The 14,982-nt window shown below is 41.4% G+C and overlaps 1 protein-coding gene across 1 annotated transcript in view; it reads right to left on the bottom strand.

The window, feature by feature from the left end:
- Positions 1 to 14,982, bottom strand: part of LOC139309058 (pericentrin-like) — a 133,698-nt gene that overhangs the window by 27,843 nt on the left and 90,873 nt on the right. Inside the window, exons 36-40 of the mRNA XM_070933136.1 lie at positions 14,803 to 14,896; positions 13,343 to 13,501; positions 9,302 to 9,540; positions 8,892 to 8,980; positions 5,890 to 6,031 (exon numbers count right to left, since the gene is read on the bottom strand). Of these exons, the coding sequence (XP_070789237.1) occupies positions 5,890 to 6,031; positions 8,892 to 8,980; positions 9,302 to 9,540; positions 13,343 to 13,501; positions 14,803 to 14,896 (723 nt within the window). The remainder of the gene's footprint in view (positions 1 to 5,889; positions 6,032 to 8,891; positions 8,981 to 9,301; positions 9,541 to 13,342; positions 13,502 to 14,802; positions 14,897 to 14,982) is intronic.

Here is a 14,982-nt window from a genome sequence, read left to right as displayed (position 1 = left end):
AAAATGTGAGACAGAGCCAGCAAGGGCAGGTAGAGCCCTCTGCGAAGTCCCCAGAGTTCTTTTTTACTTCTGGGGAGGAAGCAGTATGAGGCTCCCTATTCTCCTCGCCGCTGCTCCGGGCTTCGGGCGAACTCTGCGCTTTGCAGAGCCAGGCGATGGGACCAGACCAACCAACGAAAACTAACAGATTTTCTGAACAAGAAGGATGAAATCTGGACCTGGGACCCTAAATTGCAAGTACTTCTAACAACCCTAAGACTGACTTTAAAAGCAAAGAAGAGTGGAAGGGGAGGAAAAAAGAAAGTTTAAAATGGCGACTGGCTGAGGCTTGAGAAGAGCTGAAAGCGAAAGTACTTCCGTTTGACTAGTTTAATATGTTATAAAGTAACTGAGATAACAGTGCTGGCTAGAAGTGAAGAGAAAAATTCTTATTTCATGCTTCTTCCTTCTTAGAGGCTTGATATTGATAATGTTTGGAGAGAAGTCTTGTTCTTTAAAGGGGAAAAAAGAAAAAAAAATCTGCTTGTGTGGCAGGATGGCATTAAAACTCACAAAGCCAGACAACCAAGCTGTGGGGGGGGGGGGCTCCCCCATTCATAAACCACATGAACAAGTTTTGAGTTTGCAGATGCAGAGGAATGGCTTTCAAGATCTAACACAATTTGTATTGGAGGAGATGGCAAGACATGATGAGATTGTGAACCAGAACCTTGAAAAATTTAGACAGGAAATTAAAGAGTTGGTTCAACAAAAGTATGATAAATTCAAGTAACATATGATAAGTTTCTTAGATGCAATGATAAAGATGGATGAAAAGTTTAATTCAGAAATAGAGTCTAATATGAAGGAAGTTGATTACAAGATTCATAATTTGGATAATAAAATACAAAGAATTGAAAATGATTTAACAATGATTCAAGAAAATAGCTCAGAAGTAGAGCTAAAAATAAAGGAAGCTGACTACAAGACTTACAATGCAGATAATATAAAACAAAGGATTGAAAATGAAGTCATAATGATGCAATTCAGATTTATGGAATTTGCGGTCAAAATTAGGGGAATACAGGAAGATAAAAGAGAAGATTTGAGAAAGATGTCTGCTGAAGTTCTGGCTGGGATTTTAAAGGTTAGTCCTGAAGAGGTATCCTGTAAGATTGATAAGGCCTACAGAGCAAATTCTTGGGTGGCAAAGCAAAGGCAGTTGCCTAGAGATGTGGTGATTTACTTTACTGATAAAGGAATAAGAAATGATATTGTGCAAAAGTCTTTTAACTCCACTCTTGAAAGGTTTGGAAGGAAGATTTGGATATTTAAAGAGCTACCGCCCAAGATGCTAAAAGATAGAAAGGATTTTGTTTTTTTGGTGACTGAGCTAAAGAAACAAAACATCCCATTTAGGTGGGATGCTCCAGTTGGAATAATATTGAGATATCAAGGAGAAAGATACCAACTAAATACTGTTGAAAAAGTGGAAGAATTTTATTATAAGGTTCTTAAAATGGACTCAACATCTCCATGTATAACACACAAGGGGAATAAAGAAAAGCAAAATCAACAAGAGATTGAAACCCAGGCTAAGCAGATGGAGGCGGAGGTAATGGAAAAACAACAAGTTACAGAGGCTTTTGTGGACGAGCCGCTTATGGATTCTCCTTCAGAGGTTGTAGTTGGATTACCTATAAATACAAGAGAGGCGGCTTTGGATTCTAATGTGATGACTTATCAAGTTACAGACCAGCATGGAAATCAATCAACTCCTAGAAAGGCAACCAGGATGGAGATCTAAGCCACAAAAAGTTAAGAAAAGAAGAAGCAGGTCCTACAAAAATAAAAAGTTTTAGACTAAACAACAGTGTAATGCCAGTTACTTAAGAGACGATTAAAAACATGAAAATATAGCTGAGGCAAAGTATTGGTTTATACTATCTTGAGGAGATTGACAGATCTCTGCAGTGCTGTGTTTCTGGGATGTGGAAGATGGCCTTTAACTGAGTGGATTGGAACTTTCTATTTTGGACTCTTTGACAAATGGATTATGTTTATGCTGAGCTATAAGGCAAAGAGAACTATGGGACTGGGGCATGCAGAAGATCTGGTTGTTACCCTAATACGGTGGTTGGAATTAATAATCTAGATGAAAGACATTACAGAAGACACTATATGGAATATAAATATTAAGTCACTCGGGTGGTTTTTTATATACGAAAACATTTATTATTGATGGGGGCAGATGGTAATTGAAGATACTGAAGGTACTGTTGGAACTAGAATTTGATGTTACCCTAACATGGGTGATGGAATTAACAATCCAGCTGAAAGATATTACAGAAGATACCATATGAATTACAAGCTTAAAGTCATTTGAGGATTTTATCTATATATGGAAATATTTTTTAGTGGTGTGGGCAGAAGAACAAAGATATTGAAAATATTATGTATGGTAGACCTGCAGGAAAGTGGGTGGAGATAGGCTAGCTTACTGATTGTTTAGTTTAGGAAAAGGGATGTTATGTTATATTAATATACGTAAAAGATTTGAATTAAGAGATATATGTATGGGGGAGGAGGAAATGGATAGATTATGAGTTGAAATTGCCAAATTAGGATTTATTATATAATTATATAATTATATAATTTATTATATAATTTTATAATTGAATGTTGCTTTGAAATGTATAGTATAAGGGGGATATAATAATATTGTTAGAAAGAAAGGGTCAGTTTATGGGGGGTGGAGTAAAAAGGATGGTAAAGTATTATATAATCTGTTATTAATTTGGGTTTTATTCTGGAGAAGCCACAGGGGGAGGGGAGGGGGAGGGGGGGGTTAGGGAGGAGGGGGAAAAAAGGGGGGGGGGAATCTGTATTTGAAAAACTTTTTCAATAAAAAAATAAATAAAAAAATAAAAAAATAAAAAAAAATCCGATTTAAATAAAAAAATCCGATTTAAATTTAAAAAATCTGATTGTTTTTGATTTTTTTAAAAAAAAAAATCATTGATTTTTATCCACCCTGATTGTGAATAATGGTATATATTATATCAAAAACCATGATAAATACATATGAGTCACAAAATGAAAACTATGAAGTACAATAAAATATGTCCATAGTACTAAAAGTCCGTTCTAATTTTAAAATCCTGTGAAATTCAAATATTGACTTTAGGCAGATAGAAACTCAAATTCTGGATGTGTTATAAATCCACGTACAAATCTATGAACTGGGGTTAAGGTTAGGGTCTAGGAATAGGTTACAATTTGAATTAAATTGTGTTGTCAGATTATTCTTAAAATATGAAATTATTTTAGACATTGAAGCATAGTCCTACAATGTAGTTCTTTGTCCATAGATCTAATGTCTTAATAAAACTTATTATCTCTGTAGCAAATAGTTAATTTAGCATATTTTAGTTTAGTTTAGTTTAGTTTATTTGATTTGTATACCGCCCTACTCCCGAAGGACTCAGGGCGGTGAACAGCCAACAATAAAATACATAAATACACAAAATTTAAAAACCCGATAAAATCAAATTAAACTTTTTGGCCCAGACAAATTAAAATACCCCAATAATTTAAAAACAGATTAAAATTTACATATTTAAAAAGGGAAGAGATCAGGCCAAGCCCGCTTGATGGAATAAAAAGGTCTTCACAGTACGGCGGAAGGAGCGCAGATCTGGGATCCTCCGTATCTCCAGGGGGAGCTCATTCCAGATGGTAGGTGCCCCCACAGAGAAGGCTCTCCCCCTAGGGGCCGCCAGTCGACACTGTTTGGCTGACGGCACCCGGAGGAGTCCCTCTCTATGAGAGCGTACTGGCCAGTGGAATACATGTTTTAGTAAACCTCAGTAAAAATATCACGGGTTGAAATGGGAACTGAACTTTTCAGATCTGTTTATCATCATTTTCCAAAATTGTTGAGCTTTGTAAAATTGCCAGTAAATATGAAAAAAAATGATCTGACATTCTCCATTACATTTCCAGCTATTTTAAGCAAATGAACTATCCATTTTAGCAATCAGAACTAGAGTAACAGCAATACAATTTATACCAATTTTCTCCAAATATAATATTCTTTCCTTGAAATTCCCATTGCTGCTTATACTGGTAGATATATTACTGCATCTTAAATCCATTTAATTATACAGTCTTTGTATAAATCTTGACTTGTTTGATTTCTAAGTCAGATGCTTTGAGTTACATATTATAAGACTCAGATCCAATGCAGTACAAATCCAATTAAGTCAGTAAGAGTTCCCCTTGTTCTCCATTCTTTTAATCCTGTACTACTGGTACTTGTCTGAAGACACTGAAACCAGTCCAGTGGACCAAGCCATTGTGAATTAAGAATCTCAATTTTTTAAAGAGGTATTGTCTTGAGCTGTATGTAAAATCTATAATATAATTAAAGTATATTAATCACATAATGTTAAAAGTTTACAATCTTGTGGGACTGCATCACTAGCTACCCAGGACAATATGAGGCTTGCAGTTTGTGAGGTGGACACACCTGATCTAAATTCATAATTTCTAGTAGATTTATGACCATTCATTCAGCAACCATTCAAAGTTACAGTAGTACTAAATGAAGGACTTGCTACTGATCCCACAAGTTCTAACCATTGCAGTCCCCCTGTCACATGATAAAAAATGTGGGTATCTGGCAGCCCACTCACATTTAGAACAGTAGAGAGGCTTTGCCTATTTCACCACATCTATGCCCTTTTGCCCCCTGTATTTCATGATTCTTTGTTGCCTTGCCTTCCAAAGCTTCGCCTCTCTCAAGCAGCTGTTGGCTGCACTAGGCTTTCTTCCCAAGGACACACAAGGTGGTTTCTTTGTGAGACTTGGGGAAAACATGGCCAGTAGCTTCCTTGGGAAGGACCATTCTATGCTGGACATACCTTGTCAGCAGCAAAATCAAAAAGACATGAAAGTCAGCTGGTGCAGCAGACCACATACAGTAGGTGCCCTGGACTGAAGGTGGTGAGAACAAATGAGGCTGCAGTTCTCCCAATGCAAGGGCTTGCTGTGTGGAGAGCAGAGGTGAGCAAAAGTATTCTACAAGGCTCCTTCCGAGAAAGGAACCTCGTCCTTCCAAATGAACCCCAGGGTTGCTTCTATTTAAAAAGAGCAGTAAGCTCAAGCCCTTTTGTTGGAGGCAACAGTTTGAAATCTTGTGACTGATTCTGGACCTGGATGACAACCCTGCTATGAAATTTGGACTCTTGAACTTTTCCTGACCTCTCTTATGCCTATTGCTTTGGATTTGAACTCTCTCTCAAGGCAATCTTGCTAGACATTTGGGGAATTGATTTTGTTTGTGTGTGTTTATGTGTGAGATTTACTATTACTATTTACTATTTCCTAGTAGTAAAATTTGCAATAGTAAAATTTGCAAACCTTTCTATGTGCTTGTGAGTATGTGGCCTAAGATAAAACAATGGCACTGTTTTCATGGAAGCCATGCTGCTACTTTTTAACAATTGCATGACTGAAAGAAATTCTAGAAACTAAAAAAGAAATGTAATCAGTAAGATATATGATAGGATAAAGATGGCTTTATTAAAGACAATCAAATTCATAGCAATTACAAACATTTAAAAAGAAGACTTGTTTTCCTAGTTAAGTTTGATATGAAACTTTATTCATATTGTATGTACTTTTTATCAACAAGTACTTGAATCATACCATTGAAGCTATACCATTCATAAACATGGAAATAAAATAATTACATGTAGATAAAATAATTTTGATATAAATAAACAGATTTTATCTATAGAACTGAACAAGACTCTAGTTAAGCATAATATAAATATTTTTATAATATTGTTAGTAAAAATAATCCTGCAGAAGACACACATACAGTGAAGTAAGATATGCACTAACCTGTTATGTAAATGGTGTAAGGATTTAACTGTGCAGCTTGCAAGTCTCATGAGATTATTTCTGTTGCAGTATTGACCGTCTGAAGCAGCGTAACTTGGGAAGGGCTGTTGCTGCTTTAGTACTTCTAAACTAGCTACAGGATCTGTTTTAAGCAATGTAAAATTTTAATCTGAATTGTGAAAATTTCAGGTTATAGCTGTTTCCTCACAAATGAAGAAAAATAAGCATGAATAATATAGTACATTCTATTGTGCAATAAACACTGTATGTATAGGTAGTCCTCAAGTTACGACCATAACAGATCCTGCCCATTGCAATCAGAAGGGCTGTTAAGCGAACCACCTCATTAACAACTGCCCCATCACTGCTTTCCCCAATGCATTCGTTAAATAAATGCATTAAGTGGAGCATGGGATGCCTTGTGGAGGGGGAGGCCCTGGAAGGCCTAATACAGAAACAAGCCCACCTGCTTTGGGCCTTCCAAGGCTTCCCCCCACCCTGTGAGATACCTTCTATTTCCTTCCTGCCCACAGCCCTATGTGGCTCCTCTGTACTCCACCATCACAATCACACACTAATGTTTTGAGATCTTCAGAGCTCAAGGAGGTCAGGATAGGGAAGGAGGACAGGCTGCTCTTTTGCTGGGTCATGTGACATAATTGAGAAGAAATCCCATCTTGAAAGGGAAAACCCTTTCATCATTGCTAGTCTTATCTATGCTACAGTGGTGGGTTTCACTTACCTTTGCTATTGGTTTGCTCGCGCGTGCGCCACTTCTGTGCATGTGCAGAGCGTATTTGATGACATCTGGGTGGGTGGGCGGAGCCTCCCGCTACTACTGGTTTTCCTGAACCGGTAGCAACCCACCACTGGTATGCTAGCACTGCTAGCACTGGGGAACCTAAAACTGTCTAGGAATGAGAGGAAAATTGGCAGGATTTCCTGTCCTCACTAGCATTAGCACAGGTAATGATGAGGTAGCTAACAATTTTGAAACTATTGACCATGGTATCCTTTGGGACTGATTTAGGGAATTGACAGCGTTGCACTTGTTCACCTCCTTTCTCCAGTTCCAGTCGGTGTTAACAGGAAGTGACAGGTCCAATTCACAGCCCCTTGTGAGGTGCCATGGGGTTCTCTCTAATCCTTTTTAACATCCACACCAAGCCCTGTGGAATTAAACATGAAACTGCTGGGCAAGATCATCTGCCACCATGGGATGATGTTTCAACAGTATGCTGATGAGACTCAGTTATATATCTCTATCCTGGGATAAGTGAATGATGTAGTAGATGTTATTTTGTGGTACCTGGAGTCTATTGGTGCCTGGATGGGGAACAACAGACGTCAGCTGAAGATGGAGTGGCTGTATATCCAGATCCTTAGTCTTGGATGAGGTTGCACTATGCCAGATGGACCTGGTGCGTAACTGGGAAGTCCTCTTGGACTCATGACTCTTGCTCAAAGAGCAGGTGGAAGCTGTGGCTAGGGTGGTCTTTGATCAACTTCATGTTGTGTGCCAGTTACTTCCTTTCCTGGACAGGGAGGCTCTCAATTTGATCAGTCATGCCCTTGTCACCTCCCATTTGGTATCCTGCAACTACATGAGGCGACCCTTGAAAAGTATCTGGAAGCTTCAACTGGTGCAAAGTGCAGCCCTGTGAACTATACTACTAGTATAGTATACTAGATGCCCAAAGAAAGGCACATGTAACACCTCTGCTCCACGAACTGCATTGGGTACCAGTTTGCTTCTGGGTCCAATTCAAGGTGTTGGTTATTACCATAAAGCCGTACATGGCATAGGGCCAGGCTACCTACGAAAACTGCTTCGTCCCATCACATCATCCCATCCCACACAATCAAGCAGGGAAAGTATGTTGTAGACATCAGTTAAAGAATTTCGACTAAGTCTAGGAAGAGAGCCTTTTCTGCTGCTGCCCCTACTCAATGGAATATTCATTCTCTGAAGGTAAGGCAGCCCCCCACTCTCCTGGCCTTCTGAAAAGGGGTTAAAATGCAGCTCTGTGATCTTGTGTGGGGAGCCCAAAGGAGTGCATAGTCGTGGGGTTGGTTAGCACCATGAAAACCATCTCTTTGCCTTTGTCAACCAATTTTTAACAGGATTAATTATTCCTGCCTCCTTAAAAATGTATAATTTAAAATTTTTAACTCAAAATTTTAACTAATATTTTAATTTTTTAATATATTGATTTATATTTTGATGTCTTACTGTATAATGCTACTTGTCTAGAGTCCCTTTTTGAAGGCAACGGCTGAATGAAATGTAAATGTAAATATAAATATAAATATAAATATAAATAAATAAAGTATTAAAAGTAGTGTATTTATTTCCTGCCTAACCCTAACTTCAATGATACTAATTTTATTATGAGGAAGGTGTTTGAAAATCTCTGAATTAAGATATATATTAATTTAGAATGTTTTTATGTAAGAAATAAACAATGGCTTAAGATTTTAATATTGCTAGTGACAATACATTTTGAGAATATAGCATATATTGGCATACAAATGCTAATTTGCCTATAACAGTCATGTGTTCTTTTCACATTCAAATTAATAAAACTGAATTAAAATTGTAATTGGAGCAAATATCCAATTATTTTATCAAAATATCATACAGAAAAGAAATATGATGTACCTATTTGTTATAAGCAAGTGACGGATTTCACAAGATCTTCATATAGATATAATTTTGCTATATAAATACCCCCAATTTAAGGCAGCTAAGCCATCCATTGAATCTCTCCATTGCTCTCTAACAACCTCTGTCTCATATCATTTGCAAAAAGTAAGAATATGTTCTGTTAATAATTACACTTTTTCAATTTCTGCAGCAAAATAAAATCTTATTTTGTTTACTCAGAATCAATCAAACTGAAACATATGTATATATCATTACTTTACTTTTCAGTTTACTTAAGAGATGATTTACTAACAATTACACCAAAGCTATAGGATTCATCAGAAAAAACTCTCACATGAATTGCGTCCAAGGCTAGAAGAAATCGCTTCCAGTGGCATTTCTTTCTTATTTACTTTATGCCATTTTCTCACTAGAAACTTTAATCTTTAGAGATAGAAAAAGACAAACATTAATGAGTAACTTGAAACAACACACAAGATAATATTTCTATATTAACTATTAATTATAGAAGTTTACAAGTGCTGCTCAACCACAATATTTTGCTTTCTTATACTTGCCTTGTTTTTAAAAAACAAGGAAACAATGGATTAAAGCTTTACTTGTTAACCAACCATTTAAATCCCATTAGTTCCATTGGACTTGCAAGAATTTTTATTTAGCAGAAGTTTCTTATGTAAACCAGTATTAGGAAATAATTAATTAATGTAAACCCTTTGGGGAAAAAAAGTACTAAAGATAAGTTACCTTAATATTGCAATGACTACACGAACTGCAGATCTGAATTTGGTAAAAAAACGGCTTCGTGTTACAGAAACATTTAGATCAGGAGGAGAAGGATAAATGCCCATGCGTGCTATCAGGGACAATGTTGCTTGTTCACATTCTTGAAATCCACCCAAAAGCAGAAGAAGGTATTTTTTCTGATAAACCAGGGCCTTCCTAAAACTCTCAGCTCTCAAATATTTACGATATAGCTTTTGTATCTAAATAAAAAATAAAAGCAAAATAATAATTATTTATTTATTATTATTTATTAATTAAATTTCTATACCGCCCTTCTCCAAATAGGACTCAGGGCGGTGCACAGCCAAGATAAAAACAAAGCATACAAAATTTAAGAACAGTATTAAAATAATTAAATATTTTGGCCGAAATTAAGATAACCCAATTTAAAATCAATTTAAAATTTAACTCAGGCCAGCCCAGCTTGTTGAAATAAATAGGTTTTCAGGGCCCGACGAAAAATCCGGAGGTCTGTTATTATACGTAACTCTGGGGGAAGGTTGTTCCAGAGGGTGGGCGCCGTCACAGAGAAGGCTCTCCCCCTGGGGGTCGCCAGCCGACATTGTCTGGCGGACGGCACCCTGAGGAGGCCCACTCTGTGTGAGCGTACTGGCCGGTGGGAGGCTATTGGTGGCAGAAGGTGGTCTCGTAAATACCCCGGCCCTAAGCCATGGAGCGCTTTAAAGGTGGTCACCAACACCTTGAAGCGCACCCGGAAGACCACTGGGAGCCAGTGCAGCTCGCGCAGGAGAGGTGTCACATGGGAGCGCCTCGTCGCCCCCATAATCCCCCGCGCGGCCGCGTTCTGGACCAGCTGGAGCCTCCGGGTGCACCCCAGGGGGAGCCCCATGTAGAGAGCGTTGCAGTAGTCCAGGCGGGAAATGACTAGTGCCTGAGTGACTGTGCGTAGAGAGTCCCGATCTAGAAAGGGGCGCAGCTGGCGTATCAGGCGAACCTGATAAAAAGCCCCCCTGGCCACGGCCGTCAAATGATCTTCTAAAGACAGCCGTGCGTCCAGGAGGACGCCCAAGTTGCGAGCCCTCTCCGTGGGGGCGAGTGATTCGCCCCCAATAGCCAGCGATGGCGTCAGCTGGCTATATCGGGACGCTGGAAGCCACAGCCACTCGGTCTTGGAGGGGTTGAGTCGGAGCCTGTTTCTCCCCATCCAGGCCCGCACGGCCTCCAGGCACTGGGACATCACTTCAAGGGCATCGTTGGGGTGGCCTGGGGTGGAGATGTACAGCTGGGTGTCATCAGCGTACTGATGGAACTCCACCCCAAAGCCACGGATGATCTCACCCAGCGGCTTTACATAAATGTTGAACAGAAGGGGCGAGAGGACCGACCCTTGTGGCACCCCACAAGCAAGGTGCCTCGGGGTCGACCGCTGCCCCCCCGTCAACACAGATTGCGACCGGTCAGAGAGGTAGGAGGAGAACCACCGCAGAACGGTGCCCCCCACCCCCAACCCCGCCAACCGGTGCAACATGATACCATGGTCGATGGTATCAAAAGCCGCTGAGAGGTCTAACAGGACCAGGATAGAGGAGCAACCCCTATCCCGAGCCCTCCAGAGATCATCCACCAACGCGACCAATGCCGTTTCCGTGCTGTGCCCAGGCCGGAAGCCGGACTGGAGCGGGTCTAGATAGACAGCTTCATCCAGGTACCGGGGGAGCTGTTGCGCCACCACACTCTCAACAACCTTCGCAACAAAGCGAAGGTTGGAGACTGGACGATAGTTAGCCAAAACAGCCGGATCCAGAGAGGGCTTCTTGAGGAGGGGCCTCACAACCGCTTCTTTCAAAGCGGCCGGCAGGACCCCCTCACTCAAAGAAGCGTTAACAATCTTCTGGAGCCAGCCTCGTGTCACCTCCCGGGAAGCCAGTACCAACCAGGAGGGACACGGGTCCAATAAACATGTGGTCGCGTTCAGCCGTCCCAGGACCCTGTCCATGTCCTCGGGAGCCACAGGATCGAACTCCCCCCAGATAACACTCTCAAGACCTGCCTCAGTCATCCCGTCCGGACATACCCAGTCAGAGGCCAGTCCTTCCCGAATCTGAGCGATTTTGTCATACAGATACTGCACAAAGTCCTCGGCTCGGCCCTGCAAGGGGTCATCCCGCGCTTCCAGATGGAGGAGGGAGCGGGTCACCCTAAACAGGGCGGCCGGGCGATTATCTGATGACGCGATAAGAGCGGCAAAATAACTAGATTTCGCCGCTTTTATCGCCACTAGGTAGGTCTTAATATGAGACCTCACCAGTGTTCGGTCGGATTCGGAGCGACTGGTCCTCCAACTACTCTCCAGGCGTCTTTTCCGGCGCTTCATCTCCCTGAGCTCCTCGGAGAACCAAGGAGCTAGGTGAGTTCGGTGCCGGGTCAGAGGCCGCAAAGGCACAACACGGTCCAAGGCCCCGGCAGCCGCACTATCCCAGGCGGCCACCAGGTCCTCAGTCGAGTCATGAGCCAGAGTCTCAGGAAATGGCCCAAGCTCCATCTGGAACCTATCAGGGTCCATCAGGCGCCTGGGGCGGAACCACCTGGTCGGTCCCGCCTCCCTGCGGCGGGGTGCAGCGGTTAGAAAGTCCAGTCGAAGGAGCGAGTGGTCAGACCATGAGTCTTCTTATGGGGAGCTAAGAAACTATTCAGAAAATACTTCTTGTGAACTGCTTATGTTTCCATAATAATTTGTTTCCATCTACCATGTTTCCCCAAAAATAAGATCCTGTGTTGGCCTTATTTAAAAGGGTTTGCAAGAATGTAGGAGGGTATGTGGATGTCTAGTGTGAATGGGACCAGGGAGTGGCTGCTGCCATTGTTGTGGTCCTGCAGAGCTGGCAGCGGAGTCAGACAGTGAGGAGGCTGAGGAAGAACACAGGCCAGTCCTGGAGGCTGGGGAAGGCCCAGATGAGGGCTCTACGTCAGAGGCAGAGATGGGGCCAGGGCCATCTGGGAGTGATGTGCGGACTCCGGAGCTTCCAGAGGCTGACAGCAGAGAGGCAGAGGAACAGGACGAGCCTGTTCCTAGTGCACGCATGAGAAGTGCTGCCAGAAGGCAAGAGCAGCTAAAGCAAAAGGACGACTTGGGAGTAGGGCCAAGAGATGATTGGCCCCTCCCATAAGGCTTAAAAGACCAGCAATGGCTCTTGGCCTCTTTGTCAGAAAACAACATTGATAGATTGGTTTCTTGTCTTTCTGCATTTATTTCTTGTTGGCGTCTTCTGCTTCTGAACTTTTGCCAAGAAAAGCTTTTGGCAGGTTGCCTAATTAGACCAAGATTAGTGATAAGGCTGAAGAATTGTGTTATGAAGAATTTGCTTTGATTTAGTTTGGACTACGCTGAGAATGAGTTAATTCTCAGCTCTTCTAATAAAGTCTGTTTGTTTCGAACTGTTTGCGTCTGATAATACCTACTTGGGCCTGAGTCACAACAGCCATGCGGTAACTGCTGCTGGAGGCACAAGGTTGTGTAGATGTGGCATGAGCACCGTGGGCCTGGAGTTGGCTGCTGTGAGATAGGGGAAGCTGCATAGGTGGCTGCCATGGGGGGGTGCAGCAATTCCACATGAATATGGAGTGTAACATCCCCAGAATTCTCAGATGAAAAAGCCATGGGAATCTCAGCGATTTACCAACCTTTTGGGCACCAGGGATCGTTCGGTGGAGGTTTTTCTGTGGACTGGAGGGGGCGTGGTTTGTGTGCTGCCTGCATCTGTTGGGTGGGATTTCACTTATTTGCATGGACCGGTTTCTGGCATGCCGCGGACTGGTGCCAGTCCACAGACCAGGGATTGGGGAGCCCTGTACTATAGCAACTCAGAATCTTTCCTACCAGCTCTTCGATTGACTTTGCTTAGGGGAAGCTAACAGCAAAGGTTGCAAGTGATGATGATGTGATATAGGATACTGCAACTGTGGTAAATGCAAGTCAATTACCAAGCACCAGATCATAATCACATGACCACATAACTTAAATATAGTTACAGTGTTGTTTACCTTTGGGCTGGAAGACATCACAGTTTGCTTATTTTCTGGCACATTTGTTTTGGTTGCTGCATAGTTTGTTCCTTTCAAACCATTCTGTAAACCACGCTTATCCTGGTAAATATACCCTTCTGATGCTTGCACAGTGTGAATTATACTTGTAGGGATAATCTAAATGTAACATTTAAATAATGTGATACAAACTTCATAATACAACAAAACTGCTTTAATTCAACGATGTAAATATATACTGTGTTTCTCCAAAAATAAGACCCCGTCTTATTTTGTGAACCAGTAGTAAAGGTAAGTAGAACCCACCCCTGCTTGGGGGGGGGCTATGTGTGGTCCCCCGGGCTCCATTTTCGGCCTGGACAGCCTCCTGTGGCCCTCTGCCAGCAAAAACAGAGCCACCAAGGGCTGGTCCTTCACTGTTTCCAAGGCAGCCCTGCAGGCCAGATCTAAACCTCCCATAGACCTGATCCGGCCCGCCGGCCTTAAGTTTGACACCCCTGATCTAGGCGCTTGGTAACTGGCTCACATTTATGACCAGTTGCAGTGCCCATTACCACTTGATCACCCCTTGTAAACTTCTCTTCTGGCTTCTCCAGAAAGTCAATGGGGAAGCCGGTATGGAATGTTGCAAGTTGCTGGCCTAAGTCTCTTGCACCTGTGCACCCAGCTCTAGACTTGTGCCAGCCACTCACACATCCTTGTGCACCCTTCCCAAGCATTGCTTCTTTGCACCCTTGCACACCCTCCCTCTCTCTGCCTCCCTCACACTATCCCTAAGCTTTCCTTATACACTTGTGCACCCTCCCCAACCTTTATAATATTTCCCCCACACCCCTTGTGAACTCTCCCACCTGGCAGCGTGTGCGTGCGCGCACACACACACACACACACATACACACACTCATTTAATTTCCCAGAGAAAGATTTGGGAGGGGAGGGGAGGGAAGTAGTTTAATATGATTTTTTAATTTTTTATAATAAAATATATATACACACACATACATATATACAGTAATATAAAATTTTGTATTATAATAATATAAGAATAGTTAATTTATTTTAGACACTCTACGGTTTTAAAGGACAAGATCATAGGCTTATGCCAAGATTCTGCTACAGAGGCTTTTCAAACCACAAAGCTTGGAAAAATATGTTGCTACTGTGAGAGTTTTCTTGCCATTTTTAATATCGATTTAGATCGCAATTCACTGAAATACTAATTCAAAACTGATGTGATACTTCACAGCTTTATCACTGTGGAGAAAATAGGAAGAGGAAAGTGTGTTGGATATGTTTGCTGTCTTGAGTTTTGTAAAAATAATAAAAGCAGGATATAAATAATTAAAATAAAATATTTTTATCCTATTGGAAGTTATGAGATATTAGCTGGTTTTCTGTAAATTAAAATCTGTAACTTAAGTCTAAATAGTTATCTATGAAAAGAAAATGTACCCTCTTACCACAGGTTTGGAAGAAGCCAGTAATTCTTTGATTTCAAGTATATGAAGTAAGGCTGCAACTATTTCATCATTTGATGCAGACCAATTTACTGTTCTGTTAAATACAAGACAGAAAACTTTAATCTAGGTAGCTATGTGACAAGTAGCTGTCCCAAAAAACAAATATATAATTCTGTATAT

This window comes from Pituophis catenifer, unplaced genomic scaffold (genome assembly GCF_029215685.1).
Source record: "Pituophis catenifer annectens isolate HBS135680 unplaced genomic scaffold, rPitCat1.0.hap2 SCAF_1, whole genome shotgun sequence".
In the NCBI taxonomy this organism is placed as follows: domain Eukaryota; kingdom Metazoa; phylum Chordata; class Lepidosauria; order Squamata; family Colubridae; genus Pituophis; species Pituophis catenifer.
Note: the sequence above shows the minus strand (reverse complement) of the source record. Positions and strands in the feature narration are given on the sequence as shown.